Here is a 23,908-nt window from a genome sequence, read left to right on the forward strand (position 1 = left end):
TTAACTATTATTATTATTGTACCCTGCCCTGCTTTGACAGTTTGGTGAATTCTATGGACTCGTCAGAATAAAGTTTTTAAATACAATAAAATTCTTAAAACTACCAAGGAAACCAGTTATATTAAAATATAATTACCATTTTTTTTAATGCATATACCCCAGATTAACAGACCCTGAAGTGGAGGGACTTCTATTGAAGTGTATCAATTGTACTGTATAATCTCTTAGAATCCTTTGAAACTCTGAGATTCTGGAATATAAGGATTGGCTCTCATTCTACATGTAACTGGTAGAACTCCAAACTATATCTTCAATCACCTGGTGCTCTAACAAACCTACTGAACTTCAGTGCAAACACCAAGCACAGCAGATTCAATGATTTGTCTCTACATTAACTACAACCACATGTTTTCTATTTGGCGGGAGCACCTTGCAGGCTCTTATTCACCCTGATTTATGACAGGCTTTCAAGTTCTAAGAAATCTTTCAGATTAATCCACAGAAGGAGTCACTGTAATGGGATTGCTGTCTCAGAGCTACTGGAATTGGATGATGATACCAGTGTTATAGTTTTTTTTTTTCCCTAATAATTCATCCTGATTGATGAGGCATTGTTACCTGAATTATTCAGACCCTATTGGATGTTTCATTCACTAGAGAACATTTAAAATCATATAGTATATCTTTTGCAGCAGAAAGGACCTATTTCTTAGAGCTTATTCTGAAAAAATAAAATTCAGAGAAATTTGTTCAAAAGGAGAAGCTATCATTTAAATTGAAAAAAGAAACATCTTTTTAAAGAGAGTAAAAAAAAATGCTTATTTATGATCTTTTCTTTCCTAAAATCTAGTTCCCTAGTGAAGAAAGGATAATTTCCCGAGAATTGCAATTTTCCATGGCACCTTGTTTTACTAGTCAAGGACATTTGTGCAAACAATTAAGGGTGGTGTATAAACAACTTAATTAATAAACATTTTTTTCTATTCCAATCATTTTTTTTTACATTTAGTCATAGCTAAGTTCTGGAAGACATAGAAGCACAGCATATGATAAAGCTTAGGAGGCAGGGGAAAGTCAGATGGTTATGTCTCGGTAGTCTTCAAATGTAATAAAATGAATAGAATTGGTGATTCTCATCTCATATAAGTAATGTGAGCCATTAAGAGGATACAATGGGATCTGGGCAGAAGGAGGCAGAAGAGGGAATACAAGGAATGGTAAGGAAATATCAAATAAAATAATGTATTGATTTCATCAGTCCTCATCTTTCTTTAATAATCTGCTATCTTTGGTCCAGGTATATTCTACATTCTTTGAGTTTTTGTGACACTATTCTTTTTCTATTCTGTTCTCTCAGATCAATACTTCTCAACCCTTGCTAGTTCAGGCAATTGCTAACTCATCATCCATATAACAATCCATAATTGTGGATCTACCCCAAGATTCTGTTTTAGGCCTTCTCCTTCCCTTAAACACTTTTTCAGGAGCCTCATTAACTCCTATGAATTAACTATCATCTTTATACAAATTACATATAAAAAGATGATAGGTGGATGAATGATGGATAGATAGATGACATATGGATATTAGATATAGTTATACATGGGGATAGATAGATATACATAAACATATGGTTTTTATATAGTTCCAGCCCTTTATTTAAATTTCAGACCAACATCACCAACTGCTCATTGTATATTTATAAATGTATATACTAAAGACATCTCAAATCTAATATGTTCAGAATTAAACTATCTTCCCCTCCATCAACAAAAAGCACAAAAAAAAAAAAAAAAAAAACCCTCTCCTTTTACAAACTTTTCTATTTCTATCAAAGGCACTTTCAATCTTTCAAGTTGATCAGACTTTGACATTATTCTAGTCCTCTTTTTCCAAATACCCAATCAATTGCTAAACTTTGCTATTTCTACCTCTGCAACATCTGTTGCATGCAACTTCTTCTCTTCATTCAGTTTATGTAGCGAGCTGTCGTCTCTAGAAGCTGCCGGATCACTCTGAGAAGAGATCTGCTGTGTCTTTTACTCAAATCTCTCCGATAGATTCTTCTTCCTGTAACGAACCGTTGTCTCCAGGCAGTTGCTGTTAACTCTTGTCCAGAGAAGTGACTTCCCTTCCTGCAGGGAGCCCCGTCAAGCCTGATGCAATGCAGAGTCTTCTTCTTGAATCTCCTCCAGCTCTTATCCTTCTCCAGGCAGACTCACTTTCCAGGCCCACTGTTGCTTTTTATCCTCCCAGAGAATGGGTGTGGGATAATGCAAGGGCTTCTGGTAAGAACCACCTCAGCCAATGAGCCTGCTCCTTCCATCAAGTCAACCTGAGTTCTCACCTTGTAATTGTCCAACCTGAATTCTCACCTTGTCACTATCCAGACAACCCGAGTTCTCACTTAGTAATCCTAACATCTCCCCCTTTCTTTTGATTTAGAACATAGGACAGTCATGATCTTGAAACATAAATCCATCAATATGGGAAGTATTACACATAATTACATAAATTACATAAGCACATAGTAACATAGTAACATAATACATGCTAGAAGTATATGACAAATAACATAATCAAATAATCATAAATTGAAAATTTATAAATGTCCATAAGTCCATTGTCCATTAGTCTCATCTTGTGTGAGGAAGTCCAATGATTCCTGCTGGTTTTTAAAGTTCTTTAACAGTCTTCTTATTATCCATGCTCTTTCAGTGTCAGATGTTTCTTAGATCTTCTCCTTTATTTTGAGGTCTTTCTCTGTTTCTGTCTCTCTCTGATGGACAAGGTGAATATGACTCGTTGGCACCCATCTGATTCCTTCTCCTGCTGAAGAAATACAAGCAACCCTCTCTCCCAGGCAGTTAACCTATTTAATTACCTTCTATTTACCACTTTCTAAATCTCTTCTCATCATCTGGCAATTACATTGGAATTGTTTGCACTGGATACAGCCCTGTTGGTTTAAAAGGCCTGTATTCTCCCCAAGTGTAATCCATTTTTGCAATCTGATTGCCTTTTGGCTGACTGATTGGGTAATCCCTTTCTGCCATGTGATTGCTTTTCTGCTGGTTGATTAAATCAGAGTCCTGGCCTTCTAAAGGTTCTTTGGGTGTAACATCAGCTGCCATCATGCCCCAAGTCTTTTTTGCCTGGGGCCCTGGACCTGGGCCCCTCATCCCATTTCCCTGAATTATTCTACAGTCTGATGCCCAATGGAGTCCTCTGTTGCATTTTGGACATGGGGTTTTAGGTCTTCTCTCACCCTGTCTTCTCACTGTATCTCCATATCTACACTGAGCTCTTAGATGCCCAATTTTTCCACATTGAAAACATCGCCGAGTTTCTCTAGAAGGCCCTTGCCAGGAGGGACCTTGCCTTTCCACATTCATCATTGTCCGGGTGTAAAAAGCATTTGTTCCCACTGTAGCACAGCGTCTTATGATCTCCTCTGAAGGAGCATCTTTGTCTAATCCCCATATAATTCTTTTGCAAATCTCATTGGCATTTTCCTTAGCCAGATGTCTGGTCATTATTTCTGTAGCTGAATTTTCTCCAATAGTTCTTTTGACAGCAGTTTGCAAACGTCCCACAAAATCTGCAAAAGGTTCATTGGGACCTTGCTGTATTTTAGTGAAAGCCTCTCCACGATCTTTCTGTCCAGGAAGGACACCCCAAGCTTTTATTGCAGCCTTAGCAATTTGTTCATATATTGTCATGGTATAATTAATCTGTTCCGAATTCTCTCCATACTGACCTTCACCAGCTAAGTGCTCAAAAGTGAATTGTGTGTTAACTCCTATTTCCAAATTGCATCTGACTTGAATTTTACATAATTCATGAAATTCTGCAAGCCATAATAAATTTTCTCCAGGTTCCAGACATGTCCTTGCTATGGATTTCCAATCATTTGGGGTTAGGACTTCATAAGACAAACCATCTAGTAACATTTTGACATAAGCTGATGTAGCCCCATAAAGGGTACAACCTTTTTTCAAATCCTTAATTTTATTCAAATCTAAAGGTGCATATCTTCTCCTTTTTTTACCTACAGAGTCAATCTCTTCAATCACAGGATATGCATGTATAAAATCACTTATATCCTGTCCTTCTCTCTTAGCTTTAACCAATGCTTTTTCTAATCTTGTCATAGGCTTAGGCTTCTTCACAGGCAATTCTGTTTGTGTTTCTGCCTCTTCCCCTCTTTCTTCCTCCATCTCTGAAGGTGGGGTTGATGTGGGCCTGTCAATAATCTGTTCTCTAGGCAGGGTTGAAGCTTCTTCAAGAGAATCATACCATAATTCCTCATTTAAATCCTCTTGCTCTAGGGAAAGATCTTGATCTTTCCTTTTTTCCTCACACTTCCTCCTCTGTTCATTTTTAGAACTTTTCCTTCTCCTACAACTTGCTTGATAGTTTAAGGCTAATTGAACTATGTTGTAGATATAAAATACTTCTGCAGAAATTGAACGAGGCCCATTTTTTGCTTGAAATTCTTTCATTTCATATCCCACTAGCTTCCATTTATCTACATCTATCTTTTCTTCCTCTAAGAACCAAGGGGATGTGCGTCTTAATGCAGCCAAGAGTTTAGCAATCTGTACCCAGGTTACAAGTAAACTCTGCTCCTCAATTATCTTGATTATACTCTCTATAGTACCACTCCTGAATGGGGGTGGAGCTGAGGTTGCTTCTGGGGCTGGGGTTGAGTCGGCTGAGGTCCAGGGATTGAATTTAGCTAACATGTGCCCCATTTCAGCTATAAGAGATTCCTGGTTTAGCCCTTAACAAGTTAAGTTCCTTATTTATCTATTAGCACGCTCACTTAATCTTTAACAAAGTTTCCTCGTTACTCACGGTTCTGGGTCAGAGAGACTGAAATCTAGATCGGAAGCTTTTCCACTGGAATCAGGACCGTGTCTGTCCCTGTTCGGGCGCCAAATTGCGAAGGTCTGGTCTAGCTCCTCTTGTCAGGATAAGCAAAAGTCCTTGCCCCACGTTGGGCGCCAAATGTAGCGAGCTGTCGTCTCTAGAAGCTGCCGGATCACTCTCTGGGAAGAGATCTGCTGTGTCTTCTACTCAAATCTCTCCGATAGATTCTTCTTCCTGTAACGAACCGTTGTCTCCAGGCAGTTGCTGTTAACTCTTGTCCAGAGAAGTGACTTCCCTTCCTGCAGGGAGCCCCGTCAAGCCTGATGCAATGCAGAGTCTTCTTCTTGAATCTCCTCCAGCTCTTATCCTTCTCCAGGCAGACTCACTTTCCAGGCCCACTGTTGCTTTTTATCCTCCCAGAGAATGGGCGTGGGATAATGCAAGGGCTTCTGGGAAGAACCACCTCAGCCAATGAGCCTGCTCCTTCCATCAAGTCAACCTGAGTTCTCACCTTGTAATTGTCCAACCTGAATTCTCACCTTGTCACTATCCAGACAACCCGAGTTCTCACTTAGTAATCCTAACAAGTTTATGCACTTAATGTAGTTTTAATGTACGGCACTGTATTAAGGGTTTTTCCTTGAGATGTGATTTTAACTGGGATTGGAAAGGAATCAGGGAACAAGAGAAAGACAGAACAGAAAGAATTCTAGGCAGGAGGAACAGTCTGTGAAAGTGCCCAGATTCTAAATATGAACGTCTTGGTTGAAGACAAGAAACCCAGTTCATTGGATTAAAAATTAAGATATAAAAAGGCTTATGTTTAAAAAAAAGTTTAGAAAAATAATATCAGTGTAGGTTATGAATGATGAGGAGTAAACTGAGGTTCTAAACCGAAATGGGTCAGTTCCTTTTCTCTCTCTCCTTCCTTCCCCAAAGTAACCAAGGGCGGGGTCGGCAGCAAATGAATTTACTACTTAATGCTGTATGGAAACATAGTCTTTATTGATTAGAATGGAAACACCGGAGAGCCGGTGGGCAAAACGGCTACAAGGTACAAGGCCAATTTTGCAAAGAATAGATTTTTGAGGACTCTGTTTTATTATTTTTTTTAATTATAATTTTTGACAGTATATATGCATGAGTAAATTTTTCTAACATTATCCCTTGTATTCATTTTTCCAAATTATCCCCTCCCTCCCTCTACTCCCTCCCCTAGATGACAGGCAATCCCATACATTTTACATGTGTTACAGTATAACCTAGATACAATATATGTGTGTAAATCCAATTTTCTTGTTGCACATTAAGTATTAGATTCCAAAGGTATAAGTAACCTGGGTAGATAGACAGTAGTGCTAACAATTTACATTCACTTCCCAGTGTTCCTTCTCTGGGTGTAGTTGTTTCTGTCCATCATTGATCAACTGGAAGTGAGTTGGATATTCTTTATGTTGAAGATATCCACTTCCATCAGAATACCTCTTCATATAGCATTGAAGTGTACAGCGATCTTCTGGTTCTGCTCATTTCACTCAGCATCAGTTCATGTAAGTCTCTCCAAACCTCTCTGTATTCATCCTGCTGGTCATTTCTTACAGAGCAATAATATTCCATAACCTTCATATACCATAATTTACCCAACCATTCTCCAATTGATGGACATCCATTCATCTTCCAATTTCTAGCCACTACAAAAAGAGCTGCCACAAACATTTTAGCACATACAGGTCCCTTTCCCCTCCTCAGTATTTCTTTGGGATATAAGCCCAATAACAACAATGCTGGGTCAAAGGGTATGCACAGTTTGATAACTTTTTGGGCATAGTTCCAAATTGCTCTCCAGAATGGCTGGATTCTTTCACAACTCCACCAACAATGCATCAGTGCACAGATTTTCAAGATTTTATCTCAACTAAACCTGAATTCAATAGGAATTTTAATATATAATATCTAGCATCAAAGTCTAATTTCAAGGGACTCAACAAAGGCGAACTGCTTGTGTTTTATATGTGGAAATTCAAGAATTTCAAAATAAAGTTCAAACATAACAGTTCATAACAGTTCAAAATAAAGTTTGGGGCAGAGTTGAATATGTCCTAACTCTTAAAAAAGCAAAATTATTTAGTAAAAGGCAAAAATATTAATTATGCAATAGATATGGGGTGCAGAGGAAGAACCGAATTAGAGGCATTAAATGGGGAAGGAGGACTGATAGTTCTGAAAACCTACTCACTTGGGAAATGGGTTAAATAAGGAACAAGACATATGTAAACCATGAAGGGTATAGAATGCTCCAAAAATCTATAAAGAAATAAGTGGAGAGAGAATAAAATAAGGTAGGTAGTTATAGAAGGGTATGTAGATTTTTGACAGTGGAACACTTTGTAGATTAACAAAATGGGATAAAGAATAAGGGAAAGGATAGAGAGAGAAGTTAAGGAAGTTTATGTAACAGAAAAGCAAGTTAAGGAGCAGAAGTGGAATAAGAAATATACACAAACACAATAACAAGGATCAAGACGAAATTTTAAAAAGTAGGGGTAGAAATCAGTGACTTCAGACAAACCCAAAGATTCAATCAATAGAGAAATCTATATTATATGTCAGCCATATAAATATTGTTTTAGCTATATTACTACATATTTATAAATGCATATGTGCATGTATATGTGTATGTATACATGTAGGTATATGAATATGTGTGTATATAGTGAGTATGTGACTGTAGATGTGAATACACACACACACACACACAAAAATAAATATATCCATGTTTAACTGTAGCCTGTTTGGGGAAGATGGGGAAAATTAAAGGGGAAAAAAAGAATAAAGTAAAAAATGTACGATAGAAAACAAAAGAATGATCGACAAAGGAGTAGTCATGAATATGATGTCATTTATTTTATATGCTTTCTGGAAATGGAAATTCATTATTATGTATTTTGAATCCTCTCTGATTATATTTTGTTTTCCTTTTTTCTGTTTTTCTCCCTTCCTATCCTAAAGGATAAAAATCATACAAAATACTTATCTGATGTCACAGACATGTCTAAAGGTCTAAAGGACTAAAGGAAACAAGTTCACATGGCTGGTTATGAGCTAAACAATCAAAGGCAATATCTACATCAGTAAGATCATGATTTTACTGCTCTTTTGAAGTAAGACACTACAAGGACCAGTAGATCCAGTCAAATAATTGGTTAACTCTGCGACTTATTTTGTTGAATTATTTGATGAAATTGACCATCATTTTGGGGTTTTTTAAATGACAAGCCAAAAATCCTATTTAAAAATTGATTTTGGAAATTCAATAAGCAGATAGCATAGTTTTAAGCCATATCACTTTTGGCATAGGATATGGAATCCATGTAATGATCTGAAAAACTATGAAGGGCAACTGCTGAATATAATATAAAATATCTCTTTCAAATAATCATTAAGTATTTCTAAAGTTAATGTGATAGACATTGACTTAAAGTGGAAGGAAGGAAGGAAGGAAGAAAGGAAGGAAGGAAGGGAGGGGGGAGGAAAGCAAGGGATGAAGGTTAGAAGGAAGGAAGGAAGGAAGGAAGGAGAGAAGGGAGGAGGGAAGGAAGGGAGGAAAGAAGGAAGAAAGGAATGGAGGAAGGCAGGAAGGAAAGAGGGAAGGAAGGAGGGAAGGAATGGAGGAAGGCATGAAGGAAGGAAAGAAGGAAAGAAGGGAGGGGAGGAGAAAGAGAAGGAGAAAGGAAGGAAGAATCACTACCTTCAAGTAATTTACATTCTAATAAAAGACAGCACATACCACAGAGTTTTAGCCAGGGAAGTCAAAAGCAGTGGTGATTCAAAACATTCAGGGGTTTTCAAACTAGGGCCCCCAGGCCAGATGCGGCCCGCTGAAGATGTTTATGCGACCTGCAGGGTTATGGCAAATGGGCTGAAGGACCAGGACAGAGTGTGAGCTTTTGTTTTTACTATAGTCGGGTCCTCCAACAGTCTGAGGGACAGTGAACTGGCCCCTATTTAAAAAGTTTGAGGACCACTGGATGATTGATACATCCTTTTCAGAAATGATCCTATTTATCTATTGTTGTTCTCAAAGCTAGATTTAGAGCAAAGAGCAATAGGGAACAAAGCTTATGTATAATATAGTGCAGATTGGAGAAATCCAGGAAGTGCAATAATAAATTTGCAAGTGAGTAAGATAAGGTGAATCACCAATCAGAGCCAAAGGTGACAGGGGTGAGAGATTGAGTCCCCCATGTGGTAAAGAAAAAATTGTAGAACTTGGATCAAGGAAAAACATGGGTCTGAGTCTTACCTCAGAATACTTATTATTAGCATGACCATGATAAGTAACATCCTTTCTGATCCTCAGTTTCTATGTTCAATGGGGATAATAATAAACACCTGTAATAGCAATATACTGTTTTTATTAGGATCAAATGAAATGTGTATGGATTGATTTCTAAATCTAAATACCATTAAATGCATTCATTTATGAGGTGAAAAATGTTCTTTTTTATACTTCTAATAGATCTGTTTGACCTGTGTACATCTTGTAAACATGAGTTTTCTCTGGATATAACTGAAATTTATGATATAATACCAAAGAAACTGAGGCAGACCGAAATTGGTTTTTAAACTTTAATGTGGAGAGTTTAGGCTAGCTGACCAAATGGGACTCTTGTCCAAAACCAAGGCAGGGAACTTATATAGGGTTTAGCTAACTAGGGTTTAAGAGGAGAAACAAAAGCATATAAGTGGGGCAAAGTCACAGGGAGGATAGACAAGCCATAATTCCAGGAAAGGATCATAACTTAATCTTGATAGGAAAGGGATCAAAAAAAGAATGTCATGGACAGGAATCAATGAGGTGAAGGGCAAGACTGAAAAGGAGGGGGAATTATCCTAGTTAGGATCAATATAAAGCATCTGGAGTTTATGACACAATGGTATATAAAATTCTTTCCAGTTCTAATGTCAAGGAGGGGGGCATGGTTATGACAGCAACATATCCAGAGCCCAACAATGAAATAAAAATTAAATAAAAGCTTAGTCCAATCTTTTATCTGGTGAAGCCTCATGTAATGTGACAAGATAGTGAATTTGAAGATCTACCAGAAACTCATGGAATAATAAAAGAACAAAAAATAGCGATGAACCCAAGAAAATGTCAAGGTTATTTTCTTATCTACTGAATTCTGATGACTTCTGAGTATAGTATCTAGAACATAGTAAGTACTTAGTAAATGTGTGTCAGTTGCCTTACTGACTTTCTGCTAAGACAAACACTGATCATGTCAACATTAGCAAAGGCTTAAATTTCCTTTAGGCAGAGATATAAAGAAAGCAATGTGATATGGGAAGAAGCGTTCTGCCATTTGATACCTTTGTGACCTTGTTCACTTTTCCACTCAAGCTTTCCGGTTCCTCTTCTATAAAATTAAAATAGAAAGCCCTTGAATTTCCTCTCAATCCAAAGTTGAACTCATTTTATCTTCTTCTACCCTAAGGAAAATAAAACCAGTTCTCTTCTAAACCTTCCTGTTTTGGTCAAGGGTAACATTATCTTCTTAGTCACCCAGATTTCAAATCTGACTTATTCTCCATCACTCTCACCTGATATGTCCATCCAGTTACCAAATTTTTCACCACAATATTTTTCATACTTGATGCCCTCTGTTTGAGTAAGTAGTCGCTGTCCAGCTGCAAGCCCTTATCTTTCACAAGATGATTACTATAGTTTCTTAATTAGATTCTTTGCCTCAAGTCTTTTCTGACTCCAGGCCATCCTCTACTAAGCTACCAAAGAATTATTTTCTGTAAGTGCAAGGCTGGCACTGTCACTTCCTCAAGAAACCACTAGGATTAAAAATAAGCTCCTCTGTTAAGGTATTAAAGTCTATCCATAACTTGCCTTTTCTTCCATGCCTCACCCTCTATAAAATAATCAAACTGTCCTTGCTTTTACACACACACACACACACACACACACACACACACACACACACACACACACTACTCCCTTTGCACTGGCCCATCTCTATACCTTGGAATTCACTCCCAACTCACCTTAGTCTCTTGTGTTCTCTTGTTTCTCCCAAAGTCTATTCAGAACTATTTTACATATGAAGCTTCTTCCAATGTTTCTAGTTTCTAGTAAATCCATACCCCCCCCAATTTTTTTTTTACTTTTTACTTATATTACAAAAAAATTTTATATATTATTATTTTTTCCTCATTGGATTTTTTTTATTAAAGCTTTTAATTTACAAAACATATGCATGGGTAATTTTTCAACATTGACTCTTGTAAAACTTTTGTTTCAAATTTTTCCCTCTTTTCCCCCTCCTTCTTCCCTAGATGGCAGGTAGTCCATATATATTCTTATTAAGGTAGCCTTTGCTTCTCCTAATAGAATGTCAGCTCCTAAGAGCAGGAACTATTGAATTTTTGTCTTTCCATACCCAGTGTCTGTTAATTGATGTTAATAAATATTTGTTGATAAGTGTCAATAAATGATTGTTGACTGATTAACTACCAAACACTTACTTTTTCAGCATCTTTCTAAAATATGGGACTATATAAACCAAATGTCTTTTTCAAATAGTTTTCCATTTTATTATTAACCTAAGATGTCCTTTAAAAATATAATGATAAGGTCTTGGTGTTCTTCTGTCACTGATGAGTTTCACCAGAACATGTCTACCACTTAAATGTTTCTGCCTTTATTTAAGGGGACAGAGTTGTCATGCACTTTAGCTAGAGACTTCTATAATCCACTCCTATAAACTGCCATGCCATCACAGATTCCCATAAATCTCTTAAGCAATCAGAATTTTCCTGAATGATTTTTTTAAAATCCTATTTATTCATATAAAAGGTACAACTGGTTCTACAAACAAGTCCATTTTTATGTTATAAAATCCTTCTGAAGAAAAAAAAAAGGAACACAACACAAGTGCTTTTCATAATTTTCTAATGTTAGCTATGACACTGCAAAGTAATGTGTACCATAGAAAAAGGCTTTTGCTATATAATAGATGTCAAGATATTGGAATTTGGATGCTACCTTGTCTTTTATGCAAAAGCCATGCAATAAGGTTAGCAACCCAATCCAAATATGAAAGCAAGACCATGTGTCTATATTTTCACAATTTAGCCAAAAGTATTTACTGTGCAATTATCAATGAAAATAGAAAATGTTGATGTTTGGGGTCCTCTTAAAGTTTGTTTCACTAAGTTATTTGGAAGACAATCTTGATGACAATAATGATGAATTCTATGATTTCCTTTCTAACAAGGTACAGGGAACCATCCTTCCAGCTCCAGATTTCAATCCTGTCATGGATGCTCAAATGATAGGAGGAGCCCTTCAAGAATTTGGTAAGTTTTATATATTCACTTTTGTCTTTTAATTTCAATGTTATATCTTTTTTATTTTAAGTATTTTTATAAGGTGAAATGATATAAGTACTTGCAAAAAAAGATTAGGGAGAGTAAAGAAGAAAAGATACATGGAGGCAAAGAAGTTAAATAAGGAAAAAAGAGAAAAAGAAAGATAGAAGTTGAGTGAAGAGAAAAAGCAAAGAAGTAGGTGACAGAGAAAAGTAGAGTGCACAGGATAAATAGTTTTCAAAATTTTTAAATATCATATTGGCAGGTGAGTAGTAGAATGGGCCTGCAGTGAGCAAGATTCATATATTCCTGAGTTCAAATCTGGCCTTAGATACTTACTGCCTGTGTAATCTTAGGCAGGTCACTTTATACTCTTTGCCTTAGTTTCCTGATGTAAAATTAGCTGGAAAAAGAAAAAGCAAACCACTCCATTATCTTTGCCAAGAATAGCTTAAAATGGATTACAAAGAGTCATATACAGCTGAACAATAACTAAAAACCATATACTTCACACCTCAATATTTTTAGAGATAAAGAAACTGAGACCCAGAGAGGCTTGTCTAAGATTATCATTGTCTCTGAATTTAGATCCAGTAGTCTTTCTAGTACATTACTTTGAGTCAGAGCTTTAAAATAGTATTGAAATAGGTACTAAATTTGTGATTTCTTGTATATGGGATTCTAAGATGAGAAAACACCTCCTACTAGAGCAGATCAGCATCCTCTGTTGCTAGACATAGATTCATAACTTTTTTTTAATGTCAGACTCCTTTTAAAGTTTGATGACGTTTATGAATCCTTCTCAGGGAAAAAAGTTTTTAAATAATTGAAGGAAATGCTAAATTTAAACTAAAGATTAGTGAAAATAAAGAATGTATTTTTCTTCCTATTCAAATTCATGGTCCCTGAAAACAGTGCCTGAACCCCCTAAAGTAAAAGTAAGGGGCAGTTCCAATTCTCTATCTTAAAGAATTGTCGGAAGCACTGAGGAATTAAAATGACTTGCTGAGGGTCATTTAACAGGATATGTCACAGTCAGGACCTTAACACAAATACTCCAGACATTTCTCTATTCCCTGAACAATATTGTCTCTATAAAACAGATGGATAAAGAAGGCCATGCAAAAAGAATTTTTAAAAAATTAAATATCTAAGTACTGATATAAATTTTAAATAAAGTATCTTTTACACACCTTGTGTTCTTTTAAATGTATCCAGTTTTTTGATGAGGTCTCTTGGTAAAACTGTGATAATCAATAACCTTAAAAGAAACATTTGTTTAAAACACTACAAAAGCTTTCCCAAGAAAGCAAGCTCCATCTCTTTAAAGAAAAAGTGGCCCTTAGGAAGAAGTAAGTTTTTGCTGTCTCTATCTTATTTCAGAAAGTGACAACAAAGATGACTTTAATTGTGCCCTCTAAAAAACAATCTATCTTAGAAATTTGCAAAGCTTTTGTGTCTTTCAAAATATCAATCATTAGAAAAATTATAAAGACAAAATGACAAAAAGTTATAGATTAACTTTTCTCCCCTCAGGAATGCAATTGTTTCAGTCTTCAGATCAGAAAAATCTATGTTGTGTTTTTTTTTTTCACTGAACCATTTTTTCCCCTTACTTTACCAGTCTCCAATCTACCTGAAATTTGGGGTCAGAATATAGATTCTTTTTGACTGTCATCCTCATTTGCTTCTCCTTGAATATTTAAAGGTCAGAGGTCCCAAAAACGCTTCTATCTTTAATCTTCTGATAATTGCTTCAGTTTAAACAGTGACAATGAAATATGCCAGAGGGGGTGAATGAATAACAAACCTAGATAGGTGGTCGACAGAGGAAATTAAGTGTTTGCTAACAGAGTATATTTGCATTCAGCAAAAGTAAGCATATAAAACTAAGCCAATTAGCAACTCTGCTTTCCCTTCTTTTTAAAAAAAAATTCTGAACTTTAGCTCCAGAGAAGATGAGCTTTTACATATACAAAGCAGAATAGAAAAGAGAACCATACAATGAAGGTCTATTGACCTTCATTATATTTGTTACTTATGCATTTTAAATGCTTCATTGTCTTTCTTTTTGTAACTTTTTTTGGTTTTTATTTCATTTTGCTAACCCCACTGTCTTCACCCAAATTCTTCCTTTCCAAACTCAAAGAAAAAAATTAAAATCTTGTATCAGATATATAAGTCAAGTAAAGCAGATCCCTACTCTGGCCACTTCCAGACATGTGATGGGGTGAATAAGACTCCAACAAAAACTAGATCCTTGTTAGCTAGATGGGCCCTAGGGAGGGGCATTAACAGGATTAACTTGTCATTAAGTGGAACTTTGTTGCAAGGGCTCTTGTTGAAATCCTTATGAATTCCTTGCATTGATAAAATTATCCATGATCCTACTGTTATAATATTCAATCAGAAGGCCAAGTTATAGATGCCAACCTCCTAGGTTATTTTTCTCCTATAAAAGAATCTATTGGTAGCCCACTGTTTTGCTTACTCCTTTTAGGAACTTAGACTATTTAAATGTCAAACTAGCTAACTCCTCTTAGGAACTTAGCGCAATTACTAAGCTGCCAATAAGCAACAAGTTCATTAGGAACTCTCCATTTTATGGAAGCAATTTCTCTGGAAATTTTGCCTTATGGTGTCTTTCATCTTGTATGGCATTAATTAATTGCTAAACTCTGAGTGAAACAGGAAACTGAGGACTTCTCAGAATAACTGTAGGAAATTCAAGACTCAGCACCAAGGGTCTATTAATCATTAAGGCTCTGAGAAGTAGCAGAAATATCTGAGATAGCCTCCTTGACCTTTACTTAACTTCTTAGAGAAAAATATAACTAATTACTTAGTGACTTGGAGATATTCAAAAAGTCTCCAAATTAACTATCTCTATTTGTTAATTGAGGAAGCCAGAAATAAACTAAGTCTCCTTGGTTATTCTAGAAACCTTCTAACTTCTCTGGCTTAATGGATTACTTACCTCTAAATAAATATCCTTATTATGAGGGATTATGTGGTTTCTCATAAAATTATTAACTAAAGTAGATTGAAGGTATAACCTAAATTTAGTTTATGAAAATCTGATGGGTTTGGAAAATAAAATTCTTTGCACAAATGTTATAGAATACTCATACTAGCTCAAGCATTTGTAAACGATGTAAAACTGGCCATCATAAACTCAGATAAACACATCTGCAATAAGTCAACTGTATCAACCTGACTAGAATTTAACAAACCCATGCTACTTCCACTTGAGCAAGGTAGTGAAAATTAGCTGGATAAGGGGAAGGGATCATGGATTCTTGTAGTTTATGACTATATAATCACCCTTAACTTCTGTGGAAATCAGCCTGCTCTCTCTAGAGAATTCAGTGAATGGATCACTGCTTCTCACAAGATTCTAATAAAGCTTCTGTTCTTCACTTTGAGAAATCTCTGAGTAGTCATTTTGAATTAAGACTTGCTAGACTACTCAACTCCCTTTCGGAATTCATCTTTGTTTCTTGATTTAGAGATGGTCTAAACCTACAAATTCTTTTGAGATAATTCATGACACTAGTCTAAAACCCTAACATATTTGGGAGATTCAAACCCCAGTACCCCATCACATATACATATCATTTTGTACTATAAGTCTTCCCATCTTTGTCAGGAGGTAGGCTACATGTTATATGTCCTTTACAAACATGGATGGTACAGGTCAGAATTCTTTAATCTTTTAGTCTTTCTTAGCTGTTTTCCTTTATAATGGTCTCATTATTGTATACATTGTTCTCCTGGTTCAGTTTACCTTACCATATCAGTTTCTAAAAATCTTTCTAGGACCATTAGAATCAGTTTTCATTGGCTGACACTAGTTAACTGAGTTCAGATCTGGAATCCAAATACATTTCTACTTTGTCATGCTGGCAACTTCCTAATATTAAAATATAAATAAATGTATTATGGTCAGAGATGAGTTTAAAACATTTCATATATTTAAGATGCTTATTTATTTTCAAGGATTCATCTAAAGCAATTTCTTAGCAGATTGACTGTCGTTGAGATGCCATTGACTGTCGTTGAGATGCCATTGAACCCATACAGACTAAATGATTATTTGCCTTTAAACTGTAGAGAACTAAAAGATATATAATAATGGCAAATATTATTGATATATGCAAACTTGCAGAGAATATTAGTCTTCTGGAAGATTTCTCTATGGCTTCCACATTTTATTTTGTTACCTTTTTTTATACTTCTATAAAATAATTTTTTTGGCAGTTTTATTAGTATGGCACTGAACAAGTAAATCAATTTAGGCAGAATTACCATTTTTATTATATTAGCTCAATCTATCCACAAGCAATTGATAATTGTGTGAAAAGTGTATTGTAATTATGTTCATATAGTTCTTGGATTTGTCTTGGCAGGTAGACTCCCAACTATTTTATTTTGTCTATGCTTATTTAAAATGAAATTTCTCTTTCTATCTCTTACTGATGGGGTTTGTCAGTGATATACAGAAATGCTGATGATTTGTGTGGGCTTATTTTATATTGTGCAACTTAATTGTTTCAACTAAGTTTGTGGATGATTTCTAGAATTCTCTAAGTATAACATTGTATCATCTGCAAAGAGTGATAATTTTATTTGCTTGATGCCTATTCTAATGCCTTTAATTGCTTTTTCTTTTCTTATTGGTAAAGCCATCATTGCTAGTACAATATTGAATAATAGTGGTGATAATGGACGTCCTTGTTTCACCCCTGACCTTAGTGGGAATGTGTTCAGCTTCTCTTCATTACAAACAATGCTTACTGTTGTTTTTTAAAAAGGTACTTATTATTTTAAGGAAAATTTCTTTTATCCCTATACTCTCTAGTGTTTTAAATAGGAATGGGTGCTGTATCTTGTCAAAAACTTTTTCTGCATTTTTTCAGATTATCTTATGATTTCTTTGGTATTGTTATTGATATGGTGGATTACGGTGATAATAATCTGTAATCTATTTAATAATATTTAATTTAAATTTTTTGCATCAATATTCATTAGGGAAATTAATCTGTAATTTTCTTTCTCTACTTTGGCGCTCCCTGGTTTAGGTATCAGTACCATATTTGTTCATAGAAAGAGGACTCCTTCTTTACCTATTTTTCCAAATAATTTAATTGGAATTCATTGTTTTTAGAGTGTTTTGTAGAATTCACAGGGCCATCTGGCCCTGGAGATTTTTTTCTAAGGTAGTTTATTATTGGTTTGTTCAATTTCTTTTTCTAAAGTGTGTAAGGGCCCTTTAAATGGGCGGACACAGTGCATCGGGAGATTGAGGCCCAGAAGTATTAGGACTGCCCTTGGGCGGGATCCTGACCATATTGAGATAGTTTCGTAATGGGTGACTCTCTCGCTGATTGGCTGTGTGTGTGACCTCACAGGCCCTATGTAAGCCCACTGCAGGCAGCAACCGCCCTCTTTAACCTCGTGCTGTTCACCCTGGCTCCTAGCCTGGGTGGCCAAGCCAAGATGGGTAGCCGAAAGAGGTAAGGATTTTGGTAGTGAACACATGGGTCTTCTGACCAGGTGTTCACTCGGGAACCAACAAGTCAGGGCATCAGTTAGGGCATTATGTGAGTAGGTATAATAAAGGCTTTTAAGATTACACGTGGTTGTTCTTGAGCGTGCTACCGGTTATTAAGCTATAGATTCAAGAGATTGAGGCCAGAAACCTTAGAAGGCCTCAGAGGAGGCGAGCCGGGTAGAGCTCACACTGCAAAGGACAGTGGTCAAAGGTACTCTGGTGGGTCTAGGACAGACTAGTAATTGTAACTGCCAGGAGAGCACGTTACAAAAGTGGAACTATTTAAGTAATGTATTTCCTCTTCTGTTAATCTGAGCAATTTATATTTTTGTAAATATTCATCCATTTCAGTTAGATTGTCAAATTTGCTGCCATACAATTGGGCAAAAGAGTTCTTGATTATTCCTTTAATTTCTTTTTCATTGTAGGTAATTTCACCATTTTCATTTTTGAAGCTGGTGATTTGTTTTTTTGTTTTTTTCTAATCAAATAAACCAAAGGTTTATCTATTTTGTTGATTTTTTCATAAAACCAACTCTTAGTTTTATTAATTAGTTCAATAGTTTTCTTAGTTTCAATTTTATTAATCTCTCCTTTGGGTTTAAGAATTTCTAATTTGGTATTTTTTTTAATGTGTCCTTTTTCTAACTATTTTAACTGCAAGCCCAATTCATTGATCTCCTTCTCTATTTTATTCATGTAGCTAGTTAGAGATATAAAATTTCTCCTAAGAACTGCTTTGACTATGTCTCTTTTGTTTTGTTATGTTGTCTCATTATTTTCATTCTCTTGAATGTTGTTTCTATGATTTATAGTTTGACCCACACATTTTTTTGAATTAGATTACTTAATTCCCAATTGGTTTTTAGTCTATTGGCTTCCACATTTTAAAAGAATGTGGGGTCTCTAGAAAGACACTAGCTTAACAGGCAAGATTGATTAAAATATTAAAAAAAATAAGTGTTTATCAATTATTCTTTACAGGACAGCTAGTCCTGTGGAAGAGAAAAATAAGACACTAATTATTAGAAATATCTGTTGACTTAATGGCCACCCTAACCATTCCTATCTGAGACCTTGTGATTATCTAAAATGGAAGGAATGGAATGGAGAGAATGGATATGTGAAGTGGTAATAGGAATGAAAATGGAAGTAGTGAAAGGGAGAACTTGATGGAAAAATGGAAGCTATCTGATGATTATCTGAAGCAAATGGATATTAGTCTACAGAAGAGAAGATATATCTAGGGACAAAAGGCCTCTCTTCAAATATCTGAAGATATTTTCATGTCAGAAAAGGAATATAATTGTTTTAAAGGTCAGAGCTTGCTACTTAGAGTGAACAACCTACTAGTGAACTACCTACTAGTATTAGAGAAACTAAATTCTCTCCCCGTAGTTCCCTAAAAAGATTCTTGCTTTATCTACTTTCAGATAAAGATGACTAACAAAAAACAATAACTTGCTATTCTCCAAATGTAAAAATTATTTGTTAAAATGAACATTAAAGATAAATATAAAATTCTTTACTGAATCTAATGTATCCATAGAGTAGAGGTAAATTTGAGGGATACTGGATACCAAAAGAGTCAGAAAAAGTGGGAGGAAATGATGCTACAAAAAAGAGTTTGAGATTACTGGAGACATGACACCAATTTACAATTTTGCTTACAACTAGCCTTTGGAAGCACCAAGGTATATAAGCAATTATTCATCTACCTTTTTTAAGGGAAACATTTCAGTCATAGAAAAATATTGAAATAAGAAGCGGGAGTTTTTCACTTTATTTTATTTTAATGAACTCCTTCAACATCTCTTTGTGAATTAAAGTTCTAATTCATACTTTTCCTCATCTTTAAAAGAAATGTAAGGATTCATTTTTGCAAAATATCATCAAGGTTGTATATACATATAGATAAATAGGAATCTTAATCTTGGAATATTGTTTTGCCTCTTTTTAGACTGCAACAAAGACATGTTGATTGATATTTTAACTCAACGATGTAATGCACAAAGGATTATGATCGCAGAGGCATATCAGAGCATGTATGGCAAGGTAAGAACTCTGTCTTTGTCCTTTTAGTTCTCCTGTTACCAAGCCTATCAGCTTACCATGATTTACTTTCTCTCCCCAAGCCAGATTTTTCTAGTACACAAATGAAGACTGATAACAAAAGAGTTTTTCTTCATCACATGCATACTGATGATTCCTAAAATGGTAGTCAGCTAGTATCCATCTGAAATCAATCACATTGAAAATCTTTTTTATTTAATTCCAAGGAATATGAACTATATTATGGGGGGAAATACTTTCAGTGTCTCCATCATCCCAGAAGCTTTCTCAGTATTCTCAATAATATAATTCAAGTTAACAAGGCTTTATTGTCAAGTGTGAACCCTGAGCTAGAGAATTAAGTACCGACTTAGCACCTAGTAAGAGCCTAACACTTTATTAAGTACAAACTATATGTTCTGATATGATCTAGGTATTGAGAAATACTTTCTCCTAGAAATATTCTTTTCATTTTGACAACTATATGTTTCAAGTTATATTATAAATATTGCACTAGGAATGAACATTTGTAAATTTTGAAGGCAGGAGTAAAACAATAGAAATAATCTCTAGGTTGAGAAATAATGATTTTTATTGTTCCAATATGATCCATCTCCCTGCTATCTTTGTCTTCAACTAAACTAAGTTCCTTCCTGGCTTTCTCCTCATGAAATAATATTATAAAAAACCAGTGAGAAGTAGAATCTTTCATCTGCAGTTTAGAATTTGCTCAACATATTAAATATTATCAATAACATTTTAAAGCACTCACATTCAAAATTCAAAATATGTCTCACCAAGTAGCCTGCCATGTAATTAATTTAAGTCAATAATTCAGAATTGAAACTTGTCAAATCAAAAAGCCCTGAAACAAGTGCTTACCAAATTTTCCTGTTTGTGGATGGCATTGGGTTCATTGCATCAAGTTATGAAAGAGACTTTTGAGGAAATCTATAATAATCCAAGGGTTTGGGTTTAATTATCTACACAAGAAAAACAAAGTAGATGAAGAATGTCTACTGTCCATACTGCAATATGTATTTGCATATATAATTGTAAATTTGATTTATCAGTATATTTATAAAGAGAACATTAATTTGGGACCAAAATTGAACAGGAGTAAAACAAACTGAATTTATTTTGGGAAATTGATAAATAGCTTAATGTACTTAGTGTTTCCCATAGAAGCAATGTTATAAACTGATTAGGTTCAATTTAAAGAGTATTAGTATACTTTAAACACCACAGCAGGTAAAAACAGCTTAGTGGAGCTTATCTGGCAGCTTAATCGTTTAAAATTCTTTTTAATCCAGGAGCACATTCCTTTGTAAAAATAAGACAATCTTTGTGTGGATGTTTATGTGTTTGCATGTTTGTGTATCTTGAAATACATCCTATTTGACAAAGGGTAGTAGCCTTAACAGTTGTTTTCTTTTGAAAACTTTTTTCCAGCTCTTTCTCCTGTTTTTCAAAGACAGAAAATCCATATTTGAGAAATAATTATATTTTAGATATTAACAAAAATTTTATACTACATATAAAATCTTCATGGAGTAGACAATTTATTAAATTGTTAAAGTAAACCTTTCATAGTATTTTAAACCCTACATCTGTAAAAATAATAGTCCCTTGATTTTAGATGTACATGGTAATCTGCTTTGAATATTTCTATATTTATTAAAAATAATACTGTGCCTTCTTTTGAAAATAGAAGGAATGTAATAGACTTTTTGCTCTGAATTGTTCACTTTAACATACTACTAAGAAATTCAAATTATCATTGGTCCATGGGAAATAAATCAAGTATTTTCATCATTCACAGTCCATCACTAAATCCATTTGTGGTGGCAATATGAATCTTGCATTGGGCTCATTCGTTCATTTAGCAACTTTTTAAATATCCAGAATCAAATAGATGCAAAGTATTAGAGCTATAAAGGTAAAAAATAACAACCTCCTACCCCAAATACTGACATCCATCACATTTCTGAAAAAAAAGACTAGGGACATGCAGGGCTTCATTTAACTATTTCAAAACTTCTGGGCAAATTCTCCATTTTAGAAGTGATCACTATCCCTAACAAAGGCAATTCAATAGTAACAGAGCATTAGGAAGAACTGAAATAAATAAAAATACTAATGCTATGCCATAGGACTCCCTGATATACACTTCATCTTTTGCCCTTTAATAAATTTTTTTAATTTCTGAAAGGGGATCTAGAGGACTACTTTACTAAAGCTGTTTCTATGCTATAATGTATATATGAGTAAATTAATAACAATTGTTCAATCTATAAATATTTATTAAGTATCTATTATGTGCCAGATATTAAGCTAAACTCTGGAGATATAAGGACAGGACAAAGGAAACAATTCCTCTCAAAAGAGGCTCATATTCTAGTGAAAGAGACAATCATGCATGTATATATACTTCTACATATGCATATGCATGTGTGTGATATATGTTTATATGTAAATGCATCTTTGTACACATACACATATGTAACAAATATATATAATAAATCCAAAGGTAACAAATATAAATATATATATCTTGCTTATAGGTAAAATAGCATCAGAAGTTTCAATGTACATGAAAGACTTGCTTATTTTACTTATAATCCTAGAAAGTCTTTTAATGATATAACCAAAAAAAGAAAAAATTGGCAGCCATCTCAAGAAAATTTGTTTCTAAGAGTTTATAATTGTTGAGTCATCTTGACAGAGTTAACTTCACAGCTAACTGACATATCAATATTACACAAGCTAATATGAATTTTAGAATTTTCATGATAATGATTCAATGACTTCAGTGACCGATATTCATCATGATCCAGCATTGACATAACAGACTAATTTTCATGGTAAAATAATAAAATAAAATTAAAATGAACTGATTGACTTCAAATATTCAGGATTCTCCAGGAAAGAGTCATTCTGCATATTCACAATGTACAATTCAGCAGTGTCAACTGTGATAATTATTCAATGCAATGAATATACTCTAAGCTTCAACTATGTGCCACTCTCTATGCTAAGTACTGAGGATACAAAGATAAATAGTCCCTGCTCTCAAGGAGCTTACAATGCACTAAAGAACACCTTGCAACAAATCAATGAAGACAACAAAGAAGAGACAACATAGAGGAGACAACAAAGAAAACATAAGAGTTTTGCCAAAATCAACAATTAAGTAAATGGTGTATCCAAGAAGAAAAGGAAAGAAGTAGATTGAGAAGAAATGTTTTGATTAAAAAAAAAAAAATCTACAACTCTCGGTGGAATTACCTCAAATGTTAAGAATAAGATCAAACTATCATCAAGCAATAAGTGGCTAGAAGCTGTGAATACAAAATTCTCAAAAGAAAACAAATTAAATATTACTGACAAGTTGTCCAATGGTTCTAATGTTCAAAGAAATGTAATTACAACTATTAGAGATCACCTCATGCCCACTGAATTGAAAATAGTCTGAAATGAAAAAATTCATTGTTAGGGTGACCCTGGAGATATAGGCACACTTACAATGTTGGAAAAGTAACAATTGGCAGTGGTCTTTTTGGAAAGCAATGTGCAGTGTGGAGTAGTAGATGGAATGCTAGACTTGGAATCAGAAAGACCTGTGTTTAAATTCCATCTCAGATACTTCATCACTAGGCCTGGGCAAGTTGCTAAAATTTCTGACTTAGTTTCCTCATCTGTAAAATGAAAGTATTGAATTCAAGTCCTCTGGCATCCAATGCAGCTACTTAGTAAAAGCTACAATTTTTTAAAATAATTTTTGAACCCATTGCTATGAAAATGCCCTAAGGATATGATTAAAATAAAGAAATGTAGGAAGGCAGGATATGATATCAAATACAAAAAAGCTAAGTCAGACCAATATACATGTTGATTACAATTATGTAAACAATATAACATTAACAACAACAAAAGGAAAATTATCCAGAAACCAAAAAAAAAAAAAAAAATTCAAAGGGAAAATAAAAATAAATAGAATGTTTTGTTAATATTACTACAAATATTTAAAATAATAAATAATGA

At 34.6% G+C, this 23,908-nt stretch overlaps 1 protein-coding gene across 1 annotated transcript in view; it reads left to right on the forward strand.

Annotated features, from left to right (window-relative positions):
- Window positions 1–23,908, forward strand: part of ANXA10 (annexin A10) — a 99,643-nt gene that overhangs the window by 21,605 nt on the left and 54,130 nt on the right. The window contains exons 2-3 of the mRNA XM_074272533.1: window positions 12,165–12,246; window positions 19,773–19,867. Coding sequence (XP_074128634.1) covers window positions 12,165–12,246; window positions 19,773–19,867 — 177 coding nt within the window. The remainder of the gene's footprint in view (window positions 1–12,164; window positions 12,247–19,772; window positions 19,868–23,908) is intronic.

This window comes from Sminthopsis crassicaudata, chromosome 6 (genome assembly GCF_048593235.1).
Source record: "Sminthopsis crassicaudata isolate SCR6 chromosome 6, ASM4859323v1, whole genome shotgun sequence".
Classification (NCBI taxonomy): Eukaryota; Metazoa; Chordata; class Mammalia; order Dasyuromorphia; family Dasyuridae; genus Sminthopsis; species Sminthopsis crassicaudata.